The sequence below is a fragment of the Pseudopipra pipra genome, chromosome 9 (assembly GCF_036250125.1).
Source record: "Pseudopipra pipra isolate bDixPip1 chromosome 9, bDixPip1.hap1, whole genome shotgun sequence".
NCBI lineage: Eukaryota > Metazoa > Chordata > Aves > Passeriformes > Pipridae > Pseudopipra > Pseudopipra pipra.
Window position 1 is genome coordinate 2,529,781 of NC_087557.1, and position 17,520 is coordinate 2,547,300.

General features: G+C 42.7%; 1 protein-coding gene across 4 annotated transcripts in view; it reads right to left on the bottom strand.

The window, feature by feature from the left end:
• Positions 1 to 17,520, bottom strand: part of SMG7 (SMG7 nonsense mediated mRNA decay factor) — a 50,687-nt gene that overhangs the window by 5,365 nt on the left and 27,802 nt on the right. For 2 of the 4 annotated variants that reach the window (XM_064664086.1, XM_064664087.1), the window contains exons 7-18: positions 16,766 to 16,916; positions 16,294 to 16,429; positions 14,303 to 14,465; positions 13,067 to 13,223; positions 11,909 to 11,979; positions 11,528 to 11,588; positions 10,743 to 10,862; positions 10,074 to 10,509; positions 6,368 to 6,512; positions 4,771 to 5,162; positions 3,686 to 4,051; positions 2,028 to 2,177 (exon numbers count right to left, since the gene is read on the bottom strand). In XM_064664086.1, the coding sequence (XP_064520156.1) occupies positions 2,028 to 2,177; positions 3,686 to 4,051; positions 4,771 to 5,162; positions 6,368 to 6,512; positions 10,074 to 10,509; positions 10,743 to 10,862; positions 11,528 to 11,588; positions 11,909 to 11,979; positions 13,067 to 13,223; positions 14,303 to 14,465; positions 16,294 to 16,429; positions 16,766 to 16,916 (2,348 nt within the window). The remainder of the gene's footprint in view (positions 1 to 2,027; positions 2,178 to 3,685; positions 4,052 to 4,770; positions 5,163 to 6,367; positions 6,513 to 10,073; positions 10,510 to 10,742; positions 10,863 to 11,527; positions 11,589 to 11,908; positions 11,980 to 13,066; positions 13,224 to 14,302; positions 14,466 to 16,293; positions 16,430 to 16,765; positions 16,917 to 17,520) is intronic. The other 2 variants (XM_064664088.1, XM_064664089.1) reach the window with 2 other exon arrangements.

The window sequence follows — 17,520 nt, forward strand, 5'->3', positions numbered from 1 at the left end:
AGGACAGGATTCTTCCCAGCGATCAGAGGACTCCTTCAGACGTGATCAGACCCTTGTACGTGGCTACTGACAGAGTATTTTCCAGTTCTGAGAGCAGCCCTGCTGTACAGACATTCTTAGACAGCGAGACCTGCCAAGTGCTGTGATTTCTTTAATTAGGTTTAAGAGTCCAAGTGTCATTTAGCACTGTCTCATTTCCATTATAAATTACTGTAGAGAGGAAGAAAAAAAAAATGCAACCCAGGCGTTTAAAAGAGAGGTTCCAAAACTCCCCTGGGGTTCCATGTAAAGATATTATGGGCCATGACCTTTTCCGTTATCTATGCCAGCCCCCCTCATACAGCTGTCATTTCCAGCATATTTCTCAGCTTTCTGTTTGGTTTTAACTATGATTAAGGAGTGAAAAACAATGTCTCTGAAACAAGTGTATTTAAGGAAGAAATGGAATCGGTTATCACTGACACAGAAACCAATGAAAACTTATCAAGCTTGGCTGGTGGACAATGAACATCTCCAAATTTAGGATTACCAAGCCATGGAATTAATAAAGCCATAAGTAAAACTGTGTGTGAACTAAATAAAGAGCTGTAGTCTCGTTCCAAATAAAAGCCCTCTTGCACTTGCTCCAGCTCAGCATGTCAGATGTTTTTAAATTTATTATTCAAACCACAGAAACCTGACCTAGCGTCCCTCTGTCCTTAACACAGTCGCAATATCTGGAATATCTTTGCTTTTATCCCGTAAACTTAAGATAAACAGCCTCATTTTCTTGGCAAGCAGCTCCCAGCTTGTTAAGATTTTAAACGTGACAACTCATTACTTTGAAAGCACGTTTTAAAAGGCAGACAAAATTCCCACTCTGTATATCCACACGGCTTGCACAGTGAAGGATTTCCTTCCATTTGTCAGCAGCCACAACAGTAGGAGCTTCAAAGGAAGCTGCTGATGAAGCAGCCATTAGTTTCCTAGTGAAGTTACCTAATGAGACAGAAATGAGTGTCTATTTTGCTACTGGCTCCTTGGGATGGCAGGTAAAATAACTGAGGAATAGACTTAATCAGAGATTTTGAGTCACAAGTAATTCTTTGTTACTGCCACTAATCTGAGTTAGTAGGATTTCATGAACATGCTTGTAGCCATACTGGAAAGGCACACTGCAATTTCAGAGGCAATTTATAAATTCAGCAGCTGTAAGACCCTCCAGCTAGTGAACTAGGAACGTTTTAACACAGAAATGTAGGAAAAAAAGCCTTTCAATCTGTCAAAAATTACTGTATTTATATAAGAGTTACTGATTATTTAGCCTGTTGCTTGCTATTTTCTTCCAAAGCTATCTTGTTTTGGAAGAAATCTTTTCTGTATTTAGTGGGGCAGCATCCCCTGCCTCTATGGAATTATTATATGCAGATTATAATCACAGAATCATAGTATGGCCTGTGTTGGAAGGGACCTTAAAGCCCATCCCTGCCATGGGCAGGGACACCTTCCACTAGCCCAGGTTGCTCCAAGCCCCGTCCAACCTGGCCTTGGACACTCCCAGGGATGGGGCAGCCACAGCTTCTCTGGGCAACCTGTGCCAGGGCCTCAGCACCCCCACAGCCAAGAATTTCTTTCTAATATCTCATCTAACCCTGCTCTCTTTCAGTTTGAAACCACCCCCCCTTGTCTTGTCACTACACCCTTGTTTTGGTGACTCCCCACAGTTCAACCTGTGCCCCCCCCTTCCCCTTCATTACTAAGCCCATACAACTGCAAAAGAGTGAGTGCATTAAATGAAGCATCAGCATCTCTCCTGTGGATTGTACTTAAAAAAACCCCAGTTATTCTGATTTCTGAAGAAATCAGCAGGCCTGGATTTGGCCCAGGAGCCATATCATGGGCCTCCAGGAAAATTAGCTCAAGGTTGAGGCAGGGAATTGGATAGGAGGGATGGGGGAGAGAAAGGAATTTCACATTTCTTATCATTTCTCAGAAGAAAGAGATGCCAGTTAAGAATGAGAAGCAGCAGTATTACATCAAATACATACAAAGAGGCTTCGTCCAGGAAGAGAGGCGAGAGGTCCCAGCAGAGCTGGGTAAAGATCAGGAGGATTAGAGAAAATCAGCTCTTCCTCCTCCTCCAAGGCAGCCAGACTCTTTAACAGGTCCGGAGGAAGCAGAGGGGAGCTCTTGGGGTCCTAGTGACAGAAATGAGCACAGTGAGACAACAGAAGGCAGAAAGAACAGCCAGAGACAGCAAGGGGAAGCTTAAGCCAGAGCAGGAGACAGAACAGCAAGAGGAAGGCAGAAGGCAGCATGCAGAGAGTGAAGTGAGGGAGTGGCATTGCAGAAGTGTACTGAGGCACACAGAGAGAGAAGTCTGAGCAGAAAACACCCCCAGACATGTGGCCTCATGTGCATGGGGAGCAGTGTCACGTCACCAAAGTGATGGGCAGCAAGTCCGAATTAGTGCAGCATGTGCTTCCCACTGCATCCATGCCACACACTGAACCTGGGTCCACAGGACAAGGAACATGAAATCTTACAATTATTCTACAGCTGACCTGTGAGTAATTTAGGTTTCAAGTAAAATTATGTTTGCATCTTCTTTCCCCTATGAGTGGAGTTTAAATCCCACAAGACTTATTTCCACTGGTGACGGCTGCTACACCAGTATACAGCTGACCAGACCACTGGGCCAAAAAACCTGCCAAGCGCTGCTCAAATTGGACATCTTGGCTTTTGGGAAGGATGCTTAGAGCACAAACATCACGGGCACAGCTTCTCTCCACACTGCACTATGCTGGCAAGATTTCCTTTTTAGGAACAAGAATAAGGCTTTGACCCTGTTTCCATCTAAAAACCACAATGTGGTATCAGAGTAGGGGTAGAGTCCTGTATATTGTCTGGCTTTTCTCTTGGAAGGATGAGCCAAGTGATCCCAGCTGACCTTCTCCAAGTCCTGAGAGCATTTACAGAGGCACACCACGACAAAAGGTTTAAAGAGGCCTCTGTTTAGGTTTCCTTATAAACACCACCAGGAGCACTCACAGATAACTCCAATAATAAATAACAGACACTACTGGTTTTAGAAACAGCAACATGAAGCACAACTGCATGAACAGAAGCAAAGTATTCCATTAGTGCAACTAACAGCTAAGGAAGTAATTCAGCTCTCAGTGGTGGGATTTTCAGGAAAAACAAACAAACAAAAAATCTAACATGAGACTGCTGCTACCAGCCTCGATTTCCGGCCTCAATTGGACTGCTGCAGCCTCAGCTGTTCAATTCACTAGAGGGGTGTTAAGAGTTCATCTAAAGAGTAATAATTCAACTGCAATTATCTGGGTGGCTTTTACAGTTTTCATCAGTTGCCAGACAAGAATTTTCCCCAAAACTAACAGCTGCCATGTTTCTAAACCTGTCAGACACAGTGCAGAGATCAATGTCACATCCACACTGAACAAGATTTACACCTACTTGAAACCAGATCTTCAAGAGACTGATCCCACACATAGCCAACTCAAATTGAAAATTCATCACTATTTTCTGGAACCCCACGTACCCCATGATACCCAGGTCTCTTCTAAATAAGCTCACATTGACCTATTTGGGGCCACTGGGCATTCCTGAAACAGGGAAAGCCCAGAGTTGTCAGGAATCCCAGAGCCTCATTGGTTTTCACCACTTGCAGCCTGGATCTTACCTCAAAGGTCATCCTGGAGACAGCATCCTGCTCTGAGCGGAAGACTCCTTGCCGCTTTCCCCTGCGGTCCATGTTTGACTGCTGGGCCACCACCCTGTTGTCAGCCATGCCATAGGAAGAGTCCCAGTAATATTCTGGCACCTTGACTTCTGAGGGGTTCTGGTTATATGGCTCCATTGGGAAAGGCTTCATTTTTTTCTCCAGAGGTTGCTGTTGCATCACAGGAGGCTGCAATGACTGTTCAAATAATTTGAGAGGGTCCTGGGCCTGCAGGTAATAGGGCTGCTTTACAGGCATGATCTTCCCCAGGGAGCCTTGGACTTGGGGGGGATTCCAGAGCTGCTTCGATGAGTCTGTCTGCGGATACTGAGGCAGAGACACAGGATTTCACCAGCAGGGAAGAACAATTAATGTTACCTGAATGCCTAACTCCATCCAAACTGTCAGCCTGGCTCATGTGTGACAGCAAATCAGAATGATTGTGCAATGTCTGCACAAAAGGCTCAGTCTTGACAGCATCTAATATTCTCTAGTCCAGCTTTAAACCAACAGCCAAGTACCATCCTTACTCCAATCCAGTCCCTGATAAACTAAAACCTATAAAGTAAACCTTTATTGAGGTATGAGTTGCCCAGAACACCAGGAGGGTCTCACCATCGAGTCCAGACACGCCAGAAGGGAGATTTTTCTCCAGCACAAAGTAAGTATAAATCTAACAGCTGTGAGGGAACTGGCAGTGCACCATTAGCCAAAAGAAGAGTATGAGTGAAAGTTCACACACGAGAAAACTAGAAAGGCCTGGGACAGAAATACCTGATCAGAAAGATCACCTTCATCCCTTGCCTATAAACACACAGAAAAAGGGTGACAGAAAATACATTCCCATTCCAGTACGTACCTTCCTCTCAGCTCCAGCATCACACAGTCATACCCACCAAACTTCCGCTCCTTTTCAAATTTCCCCAGAAGTTCACAATCAAAAAATTCTTTAACCACAATTTTGAAAGGTAATCCAGGAACACAAGTCTTGAAAGCTGTCATTTGTTTTTAAACAAAGCTTAGCACGTAGCACAGGTCAAGTTTACCTGCTGGAATCCGGAGTGGTGAGGTGGGCTCTTCCCCAGGCCCTGCACAGCTTTTGTGGGGGACTGTTGCTGCTGCTGCTGCTGGGCCAGAGCTTGGACCTGTAACTGGCTTGTGGACTGTGCTGTTGCCTGAGCTGGTAAAGATGAGAGGGGTTGCTGGGAAGGAGGTGGTGTTTGCTGAGGTCCCTGGGTCATTGGCCCTGGTCCAGAGGGCCGTTGCTGGCTGTAAGGAATGTGGGACTGTTTCCCACCTTGCACCTGGTTTCCTGCAGGTGAGTGAGCTGTGGGCTGGAGGAAGGTTCCTGGGACAGAAACGCCACCCGGGAAGGTGTACCCCGTGCTCATGGAGAAAGCCACAGGAGGGGGGACGACATAGGTTGGAGGTGGAAATCCTGCAAGAGATGAAAATACACCTTTAATTGCAATTTGGCAGAGCAGAGAGCTCCCTCCAGAAAACATTTAGTGGGGTTTTTCTTCCTGTGCTGTTCATTTAGACTATGAGGAAAGGAGGCACCAGTCTGCAGACATGCACTGTAATGTCCTTCCTCACTTTTGCATGTACATGGCTGTGATCACACAGGGATTCAGAGTTCTGGAGTTTTCTTGCAATATTCCAGGCACTGATAACAGTCAGCCAGGGAAGTGCCTCAGAGAATCATGTTTCCCCTCCTCCCTTGCCTCCATCTCCCAGCTCTTTCTTTTCCCCCCACTACCTTTTTCTTCACCAGTCTGGGGTTTTTGATGCGTTATCTATAAAGTTCCCTCACCATCAAACACATTTTCAGGGACTAAACTTCTGCAGGAATAAATAGAAGCAATCAATAAAATAAGTCTACTGCCTCCTCCCAGAGGATCACCAGTCTCTGGATTAATTTAGATAGAGACAGATGGTAAGCAAACAAATCCTCAGATCCGCAAGATCAATTCCTTCCCTGTAGTTCACACTGAAAAGCCAGGTTTGGAAGGCAAGCTTTAATTCTGTGTCTCACAAGCCAGACTTTATGCTGACTTTGGGACAGGGAAGATGTCCCTCTATCTTATATTTAGGAACTCCACACAACAGCTTGCAGGGAAGATGCAGTTTCCAGCTATTCCACAAGCAAACATGGACAGCAAGGTATGACAGGAACACTCCACAACAAAATGGGAACATGCACTGCAGCAACAGCAGCAAATAAGACCACACAAATTACAGCTTGAAACATGAGCATCAGTACAAAAGAAACTGAGCTATAAAGAAAGCTGTGTAATTGATCTTTTGTAATGGAGTCCTGAGCACAGGGAATGCTTCCTCCTGAGCAGAAGCCTTTGTCATGTTTTGACAGGAAAAGCCTTCTGTGAACTTTCTTGATCTCACATCCACTAACCAAGAAAGGACATGGCAGATTTCATGACAGACCTCGATTCCAAAGCATAAACAATCTTATTTATCTTGTTTCAATTCTGATATGCTCATTTCTTACTACTTGTTAAGATTCCCAACATAAAAATCCACATCATTAACAGAGCCCCTACCTTCAGAGGCTCTAACAACCACTATTGCAGGAATTTTCTTTGCAGTCAATAAATCACACTCCAAAAGAACAATGCAAATTACCTGGCCGGCTAGGAAGGGGAGGGAAGGCTCCTGGGTGATGAATGGGGATGAACTGGGAACTGCTGGCCTGACTTGGAGTCTGAGTTACAGGTGTTTTCCTGGCTTCGGACACCGGAGTCTTCCTCATCTCCGTCTGGGATTTTACCTGATGCAAAAGAAAGTATGAAGAAATTAGATCACTTTTCCTGTAATTACCCATATTATGTCAAGCCAAAAAATAAACTCTCAGATTGTCTGAGGGATCATCTTTTCCCTAAGTAACTGGGAGGGGTTTGGAACACAGGAACCCTCCTTACTGACCCCAGGCAGGTTACCCTGCGTGTCCTCAGGCACTCCTTGCCTCACAAAAGCACTCTAAAGGTATCTACTCAGAAGATGCAACAGGTTCTTTCTCTAGCAAGAGAACGGGAAGCAGACATAATAATCCTCAAATCATCCAAAGAACCTACCATGCTGCTCACCTGCAGTGTTTAAAAACAAAAGTGCAGATATTATGCTTCTCCTAGGGCACTGCTTCAGCCTAACTCATGCCACTTACCTGCAGCACCTTAAAAAACAAACACTGCCACGTTCTTCCTAGGGAATTCTCTCAGCCTAATGAAATTATTTTGACCCAGAGCATACAAGACAAACAGCAGAAGTGTTCAGTTAACTGCGTAACTGCTGGGTGTTCTGTTGAAAGAGCTGCACCAGTTAAAGGCAGAGAGAAGAATGTAATGTAATGTTTACCTGATTCTGAGTCTGCTGCAGTCTGGGTCTTCCTGGAGAGGAAGACAGAGGGGAAGACTACTTTCCCTTTCTGTTCAGCTCAGCAGAACTGCCTGGAATGCAAGATGGAGCAGGCAGGAAAAAGACAGCAAGCAAGGAACCCGGGCAATACAGAAAGGGCCCAGGAACAGACCTGATACCAAGCCTCAAAGGTGAGTGAAAAAAAGGGCTGTATCAGGGGCCAAATTAAAAAAATCCAAACCAAACAAACCAAAACTGTAGGGTTTATTTCAACATTTAGTGCTACTGAATGGAGAGGAGTTACAGGGTATTTTTTTTCTGCCAAAATACAATAGTAAAGGGGTAGATGCATTCAAATGTTTTCTTAAATTCTTTTTCAAATTGAATCTCCCCCTTTAGAAATTGTGGGAGCGCAGGGTTCTTTCTGTGCTTGTAAAACTCGGAGGTCTGGGTGAATTTTTGATCTCCCACTAGAAAAAGTCCAGAGGGAACTCCATGTCAAGGTTCTGGCTGATGCTAAACATCACAAACAATGCAGCCCTTGCTCGTGCCACATTCTGACACCTTCACTGTCCATCACATTCTGTACATTCAACTTACATTGTGCTGCCCCTTTTTTCTCCACAATAAGTGAAACATTTTTATAATCACACCAAGAGCTTTGTATTCTTTTACAGAACATTGGAGAATTCAAAGATGCTCTTACTGCCACGGGATTTCAAAACAGGGAGTTTTAGTCCATCAGAAACTCAAAGGTGCTATAACAAATTTCCAAGGGATGGCTTCCAAAAGGCTCTCCGATTTAGAGTTAACTTCATAAATCTAAATACCTAAAATTGATTAATCAAGACAGACAAACTCCAGATGCTTCCTTGCTTCTACTTGATCTCACCTCAAAAGTGTCAATACTACCAAATATTTAAGTCCACAGTGGTCCTAAGTGTTCCTACACAGTGCTTGAGAGGTACCATTTCATCACAGTGACCTCTGAAGAGTATGTTACATCCTAAGTGAGCCTGCATTAAATCTTCCTTGGCACCCAACATTTTCCCTACAGAGCACAGATTCAACCTATGTCACATCCCGCCTGAGCGTGCAAGTTTTCCACTTATCTGCAAAGCAGAACTGATTTGTTCTGTGTAACATTCTTCACATTTTTGCTAAGTAGGAGCTGCAGCATTTTCAGCAATTAAGCTTTTGAATGCAATGAACTAGGGAGGAGATAAAGCCTGGTATTTCCAGGAAGGCCAAAGCAGAGCACTAAGAGTCCACTAACTGGTACAAAAACCTACACTTGTTTCTCAGGGTGGGGGGAAGGACTGGAGAAATAAGTCCACAAGCTACATAAAATAAAAGGCACTTACTTGGATTAGTTTTCATAAATACAGCTGATGGAACTAAAAAGTCAAAATTAATTTCAACTGAAGAAGAGAAGGATGACCAACCACATCAGAGCAGATTCTGCTACTGCTGGGTTTCAAATAAGTTCTTCCTGGGTTTGTTGTCTCTTAAGACTAAGACAAGCAAATTTCTGATAAATAAGTTATCTTTCCTATCTAAAAAGCTACATATATTTCTCAGATCTGGTGGGTTTTTATCAGCCTCAAGTCCTTATTTAGCAAGACAGGGACACAAAAACTAAAACTGGGAGTTATGCTCAGGCCTGCAACCACATTACAGACATGTTTGACAAATAAATAAGAAACCTGCTACTCTAACTCACCTGTGTTGGTTTTCAGATACCAGAGTCGCATTCAGCGAGTCACAAACAATTCCCACACGGTTTCTGTAGCCTTTACAGTAACACTTTGCCCTCCCTGATAGGACCCTCTGCAAAACCAACTGAATAATGCTGCCAGTTCAGACCTTCCATTTCATATCCATGATGTTTAACAGCAAATAATCAGGAGGAGAACAAGAAGAATGATCCAAGAGTCCTAACACCACAAGCTAGAAAGACTAAAAGAGATGGTCTGTCTAGCCTAGGGAAAACAAGACCTCAGTTACACAGGACTTCAGAGAAGTTGCAAAGAGTTATTCTGCAGACCTGTCCCGGGCAGTAGTAATGGGCTTACACACAGGCAAGGGAGATAAAGTGCATTAGGAAATAATTTCCACTTGCAAGAACACTGAAGAACTGACACAGTTTCTCTAGGGAGATATTAGAGTCTCCATTACTATCATTAAATGGTTCCAGTCATCACTGGGGGAATGACTGAGATTGTCCAGGTACAGATCAGATCAGCCTGAGACTCTCCACTCTTATTTACTACAACTCAGTGGAAGTCAGATCAGTAAATTCATTGTTTACTTGACAGATTTTGCACATAATGCTCACAGAAATAGAGAAAAAAGCATGCCCCTAAAAAAATATAGCTGATAAAAGAACAGCTGATGTGAAAATCAACATTTTTGAGCAAGTTCTTGAGCACAGATTTACAATTTAAGAGCAGCATGGCTCTCCTTACTTCCACAGAGACACCTGACTGCACCCACAGTACAGAGGATCTTACTCCTCATATCCTATTCGGTGCTTTTGTGACGTGTTCAGTTTGTTGGAAGTGCACAAGTCAACTGAACTGAAAATGCGGAGTACCCAGTTCCTTCTCAACAGACCACAGCATGGGTGAGGCATGACTGCAGCCTGGCCATGTGAACAGTCTTGGTGGCCTGAATAACTGGTGGAATGGGTAGAAGTCTGGTTTTTTCTTTTAAGACAGTTAACACAGCAACATTGCTCCCTATCCTTTTCTCCCCCAAAACTGAGACAGGGAAAGGGCAGAGACCCAAAGATCACCAACACCTGGTCTTTGAGGTAGAAGTGCTTTATATTTTTGTGCATTAGCTTCATTAGCAGTGCCCACAGTGAGATCTCAGCTCTAGCATACAGAGGCACAGCTCTACCACAAGCAGTGCCTTCCCTGACACACTCGTGGTACCTCCTCAGACACAGTATCCCTTTGAGCTAAAGGCTTACCTGAACTGCCACGTTCTGCTTTCCCGCTTCCTGCATCTTATCCAAGCCGCATTTCTTGGTCTCATTCTTCCTTTTATTGTTGTCCTTCTTCCCATCGTTCTTAGTGGCCACTATCCCTTTGCTAAAGTCCCGCCTTTCCCTCGCTACGTCTTTCGGGGGATAGATGCGCCCTTGCTCCCTGTTCAGCTCCCGGGGCTTGATGTTCTCTTTGAACGTGACCATTGGCTTTTCTCCTGCATCACAGTTGTTGCTCAGGCTTCTGCCAGAGGCCAGAACTGACTTGAGTCCAGGGCTCCCATCGGCACACAGTGTCTCTGCCATGGATGTCTCCTGCAAGGCGAGACTCTCTTTGGCTTCACTAGGGTCCTCCAGTAACAGCTCTGGGATTTCTGTCACGAACAACAGCTTTCCTACCTCGTTTTCACACTGAATCAACCTGAAGAAGAATGCAATTGAAAAGCAAGTACAATTAACTACATAACTTATCACAACCAGTCTATGAAGCAATGGCACGCAGACCCACAGAACATGCTGTTAGCGCTGTCAGCATCTTGTACTCACAGTACAGGTAATTGTTGTGTTGAACAGAAAGAAAAATAACATTGAGCTCTGGCACCTGTGTTACCTCAGCTCATGGCAGCAGGGAAATACAGCAGGTATTTCACTTACCTTGGCTGATTATCAGCGATCCATTTGCCTGTGAAGATCAGGCGCTGCTGCCGTATCCGACGTTGCTGCCCTTCTTTATCTCCTGTAATTGCCTGGTGGCCTTTGGAAAAATCCAAGTTCCTAGTATTGACACAGGAGAGGGAATATTAATTACACGATTACCCTCTGCAACATCGTATTTCTTTAGAAATACAACATGCCAGCATTACTCTATTAAAAGCTGTAAACTTTCATAAGGAGTTATTCAAAACATGACTGTTAAGAGACGTCTGATTTACAGATGTAATTTTCTTCTGGAAAGATCCATCTACATATTAAGAAGGTTTGTTGGGATCTTTTAAATAACAAAAGGCCAAAAGCTCATCTGTGTGATAATCAAAATCAGAAAAATAATAGTTGAGTGAATATATCTAATATTTAGTCAGCATTTGTGGATGATGTTAAGTACAGGAATGCAGTTAAAAACAGAGTAAAAACCAGCAAAAGAAAATCACATCAAGCAGGTTTCATGCAAAAGCATTTCTTTTCTCACTTCTTAAATTTTTCTCTTTCCAATTATAAGTCTGAAGACTACACAGTAAAACCAAAAAAAAGTCATAAGCATTACTATAAACTCAAGATTTTCATAGAGTTTTGCTACATTGTCCATTACATTCATTTTGAAGAGACCTACATCAATCCATACAGCAGTAAATATTCATAAATAAGATATTGCAGGGAACAGGTCAATGTCTGTCAAAGTCATGACATCAGCAAGAGTACAGGATCCTTCAGCTGTTACCCACCTGAATGAAGGCCTCAGAGCCAGGAATCCTTGCAACTCAAATTCTTCTGGAAGGGGGGTTGCTAGCAAACAGACATTAAATAACGTAAGGAAAGCATGAAAGCACTGAGCACAGTATTATAAGCAGATACCTCAGCATGGTCACTACACATCCTAAAGCCTTCTATTAACTGGTCCACCCTGTGACCTGAGGAGCTCAGGAATGATAAAGCAGAGCAAGTCTGCTCAGCACAAGAAAGCAGCATTTGCAAAGTATTCACATGCACTAATACTAGAAGACTACTTCCTTCCTTATTTGCTCTTCAACTGCAATTCTCCCCACCATCACGAAAAACCTGCATCGTTCTCAGTTCTTTCCAGCACAGACTAGAAGTGTCCTTACCATTATTACTGGATAGATCTTCTTCATGAGGCTGGAAGCTGTTTAGAAGAGAGATCAGCCAGGGCCATATGCTGTAAATTAGAAACCAGACAAACCATAAGTGAAAATGGTAAAACATGGGATGTGTTCACTTTACCAAGGAAACACTGAACTCCATTACACAGACACAGCTTCCATTAATCCTCTGATTCCCAAGAAAAGGTAAAGTTTCTCTCAAGTGGCAGGAAAAACACCACCTTCTTGAAAAAATTACTATTTTTTAAAAGCCAATCTAAGTTCCCAAGTGCTCTGTGATACTGAAGCACTGGAGCAGTTACCACAAAGGCAAGACACTCTAGATAAGGGTTGCACTGAGTAAGACCATTAACCTAGAGGTGAACTGGCAGTCCCCTGCCTTGTCCTGCAATACCAGTACAAGAAATGACTGGAAATTCTTCCCAAAGGCCCTGAAGCAAATAATTTTCAAATCACACTGATCACTGCATAGGTGGTTAACATTTAACTGCCACCAACAGGCTGCTTGCTCCAGTTTTTCAGAAGATGCCACCCGAAAACCCAAGCATCCTTCTGCTTTAGTGATGGGCACCATGGAGGCAACAAAGAACTATTTTAGGATGTTTTGAACTATTTAAGCCTAAATTTATGAGATTAGTGTCAGAAGTGAAAAATCAGAGCAACAGTCCAGAACAGAAATGCCTGCACTGACATTTAAGGACCCTCTCTACTAAATTCAATTTAATTTCTGGGTGATGAACCAGAAAAACTGGATTCCAGCACTGCCCAAGAGATGGCTTAGTACATGAAATTAAGCTAAGTATTCTGCTGCCACTTCCCTCAATAATCGGAGAAACCATTACAATAGATTAGACTACAGGAACACTCAGTAGTTATGCTCAAATCAGACATTATAAGCTAGACTGATTTAAAAAAAAGACAAAAGTTATGTGCAAACCTAAAGCAAATTAAAGCACTGAATTTGCTCCTTTAACCCACAAGTCTCATGTTTTGCTTTATGAACTCTTTAGCACATATACTTTCTATGATTTTAATGTCTGTAATAATGAGTCATATGGTCACTTTTACTGTGACTAATCTGTGGATCACCAGTAATTATGAATTCATGCAATCAAAGGTATCAAAAGAAAGATTAACACTCACTACCGTCTTTCATCAACCACTGCCTCCTGGAAAACACTGGGCCTAAGTTTCAGCCAGTCCATGGAAACCTTCACAGCTGGAAGAGGATATGCAGCCCCAGAGTCCTCCTGGTAGTCATTTTGTAAAGGACACTTGCACAGAACTCCAAGAAAGGACACTACAAACAGAGTAAAGGGAAAAAACAGAACAAACAAATTCCACAATGTGGGAATGACATGCTAAAGTTGAACATCATCTAATAAAACATATCCCCCTGTTTTTAAGAGCTAGTTATTTAGAACAAAAAAACCTCAATTACTTCATCTCAAACAATTCACCAACAAATCAGAAGATATTTTTTTAAATACTTTTCTACCATGAAACAGAACCTTGGTGGTTTTTGTCCCTTTAAGTGTCATGGCAAACCATTTTGCTAAGTTAAAAAAATAGGGTGAGATGAGCCCAGTGCACAATTATTCACTCACCTATTTATTAGAAATTATCAACTCAACTATCTACCTGCATTTTATCCACTTTCCCAAGTTAGCAGGCACACAAATGCACTGGAGCAGTCTCTGCAGGCAGGCACCCAGCCCAGACCCCTTAGGGCATAAGAGCTGAGAAACAGTAACCACACCAGTGTGACCCTGGTGTTTTCAGAATCAACTCTAGGCTGGAATCTGAAGAAATCCAGCTCTTCAGAAATTTAGGTGTTGACAAACAAGGCCAAGCTGATCATGGATTGGATCAGATTAGCCACATAATGCTTATTTTCTTAGAGTCTAAAATGCTCCGCACTCCCACTTATCTCCTAGTCAATATTATCATAGGCACAAAAGCAGCTGAAGTCTTAGTTGACTCAGCTTCTAGTTCAGCCCTGTGGAATCAGGACCAGCTCCATTCCAACTTCAACTGCATTGCAGCCAACTGGGGAGCAGCCCCCCAGGAGTGGTACTATCCACTGCCAAGCTGGATCCAGCTTTGCACCCAAGTTAAAATGTTCTTTCAGAACAAGGGAAACGATGCAGAGTTCTGTAAAACTTCAGAGTACATCTAGGGCTCAGAAATCCAGTGCTAGTCAGCACTGCTGACATAAATGACCCCGTGCAACCATCTTCTCTCTAAACTTTCTCCCTAATGTTTATTCTCAGCACTTACCTCACATAACCATTAAGCTGGATACTGACAGGAAATTACTAATGGATTCCATGTAAAAACCAAAGAGAACTACAAAAATCAATTAGCCTGCACACTCACTGAAGAGAGCCAGGAGCTGTGTCCAGCAGAGCTGCTCATCCTGGCTGTAGCTGTGCTGCTCCGTTTCGTTGCTGAAGTCTCGCAGGTGATGCAGTTGGAACAGGTTGATAACAGTGATGTGGACTAACTGCTGAGAATTGAAGGCCTTCTGGAACAACAACCTCTGCAGCAAAGACACACAGGGGGTGTATTTTTAGCTGGCAAAGCACACACACTTGAAAGGATTAGTAGTTGTTACTTCACTGCTTGACTAATGCTTCTGCCTTAAGGCAACACTCATTCTGGATTTTATTTTCAGGTCTTCCCTACTGGCACAGCACTGGGCTTCCCAGCAGGACTTGGGAAGGTGCCTATTGTTAAGCCCAAGGATTTTGCTTGTACACCAGCTCAGATGCTCAACAAATCAACATCCCCTTGGTTACTGTTCTCTTTCAGAGCAAGTGCAACTTGAACATGCAGTGACAGCACTGCAGCAGATCCACTGGATTTGTCAGCCTTTCAAAGAAACAGCACAGAGAAGATGACATTTAAAAAAAACACCCCAGGAAAATTTAACTACTGGGTGGTTATGTATTAAAAAACTAATTCCACATCTGACTTCATGGGTCATGGAATGCCTTGGCGGACTAAAACAGCACGAGCTATTTACAAATCCCTTTCTGTAACTGTGCTGGAAAGTCACCTTTCTCAGGACAGGAAAAGAAACTTTAATGCTTTTTGGGGAAAAAAACGGAGATATCCTAAAACCCAACCAACTTATCTGTAACTGCTCTCCTCAGAGTTAAAATCAGCCACAAAGTTAAACTGATCTCTCACCATACAGTCAACTTCACATCCACATTCAACCCACTGAACCTCTAGGAAATTAAGCCTTATATTGCATAATATAAACAAAAAAGTAATCTAAGCACAAACCAGGGCTCAATTAGTTCTGTTTTAACACCCTAACTCAGTCCAGAAAACTAAGACTGTTCCACATGCCTGAGCAATGCTCATATTTATTGATCATAAGCACTGTGGAAAAAGCAGTACTTGTTCAACAGCCAACATCACACACAGAAATACACAATTATTTAATTTTGAAACAACATTAACAGCCCACATTCAAAGCTAATACAATTCACAGCTAGTTCTGTGGTTTTTTAAATTTATTTTAAAGACAGTTTGGACCTAGCTGTTGCAGCCCAATTCAAGGCAAAAAATGTAAAAAGACACTCTAAAGAACATTTGTAAGTTTTTCTATTGCTAAGACCATCTTCTCCTTAATTTTGAAAAGCAGCCACTGCTGTGTTGAACAAATCCACACTCCCTGCTCCTTTTCCACCAATTAAGAAGCTGAAGCAGAGCAGTCTCCAAAAGGCACCTAACACTACAACACCCTCTTTGAAAATGTATTACCTTGTACAAATACCTTACAAAATACTTGTTGTTTCAGTCTTGGCTGTATTGTCCAACCTAATGAGCTGGAACTCATGGAGCTTCCAGAGGAAACGTGTTCTGAATAGTTCACATCTACACACAAATTAAGGTCTCACTGAGACACTTTTTAGAGGCAAACAGGAGAGACAAGTTGCCTGAGACAGATTAAAAGCAGCACTATTAACTAGGGGAAGTGAATGAATGCCATCCAAAAAACGAAGCTCTCGAAATTCCTCAGGCCAAGACTGAGCCAAGACTTCCCAGATGAATCAAGTGCTTTCACAGGTATCCATGAATCACCCAGGTTAAAGAGCAGAGAAACAACAGTGGTCACTGATTTCTCCTGTATCTCCACCAATAAAAGACCACACATCAAATGGGAAAAATCCCTGCTCTTGGCATAAGTTATCAGAACTACCCAGTGGTAGCTGCAATGCAAACTTTCCCTAACTGGCTACTTGAGCTTCCTGTATTTTAGCATGTGAAAGAGTTATTATTGGACTGTAAATTCAGAACTCAGCTGCTAAAAATATTCTCCTCAATATACTAATTAATATGTTGTTAAAACTAACCTTGAACTGTTCTTCCAGCTTTTCTCGAAGAGGGCTCAGCTTCTCCAAGCTCTTACTCAGATACACATGGCCATGGAATTTAATAAATGCCTTGATGAAGTCAGACACGCTCCATCGAGTCTTCACCTCATCACGACTACATTTAGAACATAAATACCCAACTTCAGTCTTTGGAGTTACACACAGCTGCACATAACATTACAGAATTATTTCAAAATAAAGGAGGAAAGTCCATGAAAAGCTACTTTGTCGTGCTGGCACAATATGCTTATTTCCTGCATTCACTAATCACAGCCAGGAGCATCACGAACTATTCTTTGTTCCACACTTGTGTGAGGATGCTCTGATTGGACAAGGGATGGAGAACTTCTGTGTCTACTACCAAAAGTTAATAACTTCTGGCAAGGGAGGTACAGCTGGAAAAAGTCTCTTCCATCTTATCTGAGTGGAAGGAATTCATCCTTAGTCTCACCTTTCCAGTGCTTTAGAAAGTGCTTTTTGTAGGTTAGTGGAGGCAGCTGGGAAAGGAAACTTCACAGCAATGCTTCTGCAGTAGTAGAAAATTGTGGTCAAGTGGTCTCCTTTGGAGGAAGCTAGGATAGCCAACTGATTATAAGGCTGACCTGAGGGAGAAAGAGACAAGTTGTCATGGAGTGAAGCGTGCTTGATGTCAGAGTAAGTGTGGCCACTTGAAAAGGGAGCATAGTCCTCAGTTCTCCAAGAGACAAGGCTCAGATCCATCTAAGGATGCTTCTACTGCAGCCTTGTATCTGCAATGAAAAATCCGTAAATGAAAAAGCTTCTAAATTTGTGGTGCAGTAGCTGTTTGGTTTTCCTGGTTTGTTTGGGTTTTTTTGGAGGGAGAAAGATTGGTTGTGGAAGTTTCTGTTTGGTTTTGTTTGTTTGTTTGTTTGTTTTTGTGATTTGAGTTTGTTTGGGGTTTTTGTCTAAATAAGAAAATACTGTTGAAACCCAGCTTATTTATTCATCTCCATCTATTTGGACAAAATCTTGCCCGGTTTTACCTCATGAGGCAAATCTAACTGTCAACAGTTCACACTTTGTTGCCTAGAGAATAAAAGATTTCTATAGTTAGAATACAGAGAATTTTGCAGTTACAACACAACTGGCTAAAAAATTCAATTATTGGTTTCATCAGCCTGGCTCAAAAATGATTTATCCTTCTCTCACCATCCCTACATTTTGGGTCACTAAGCCAATAGCTGA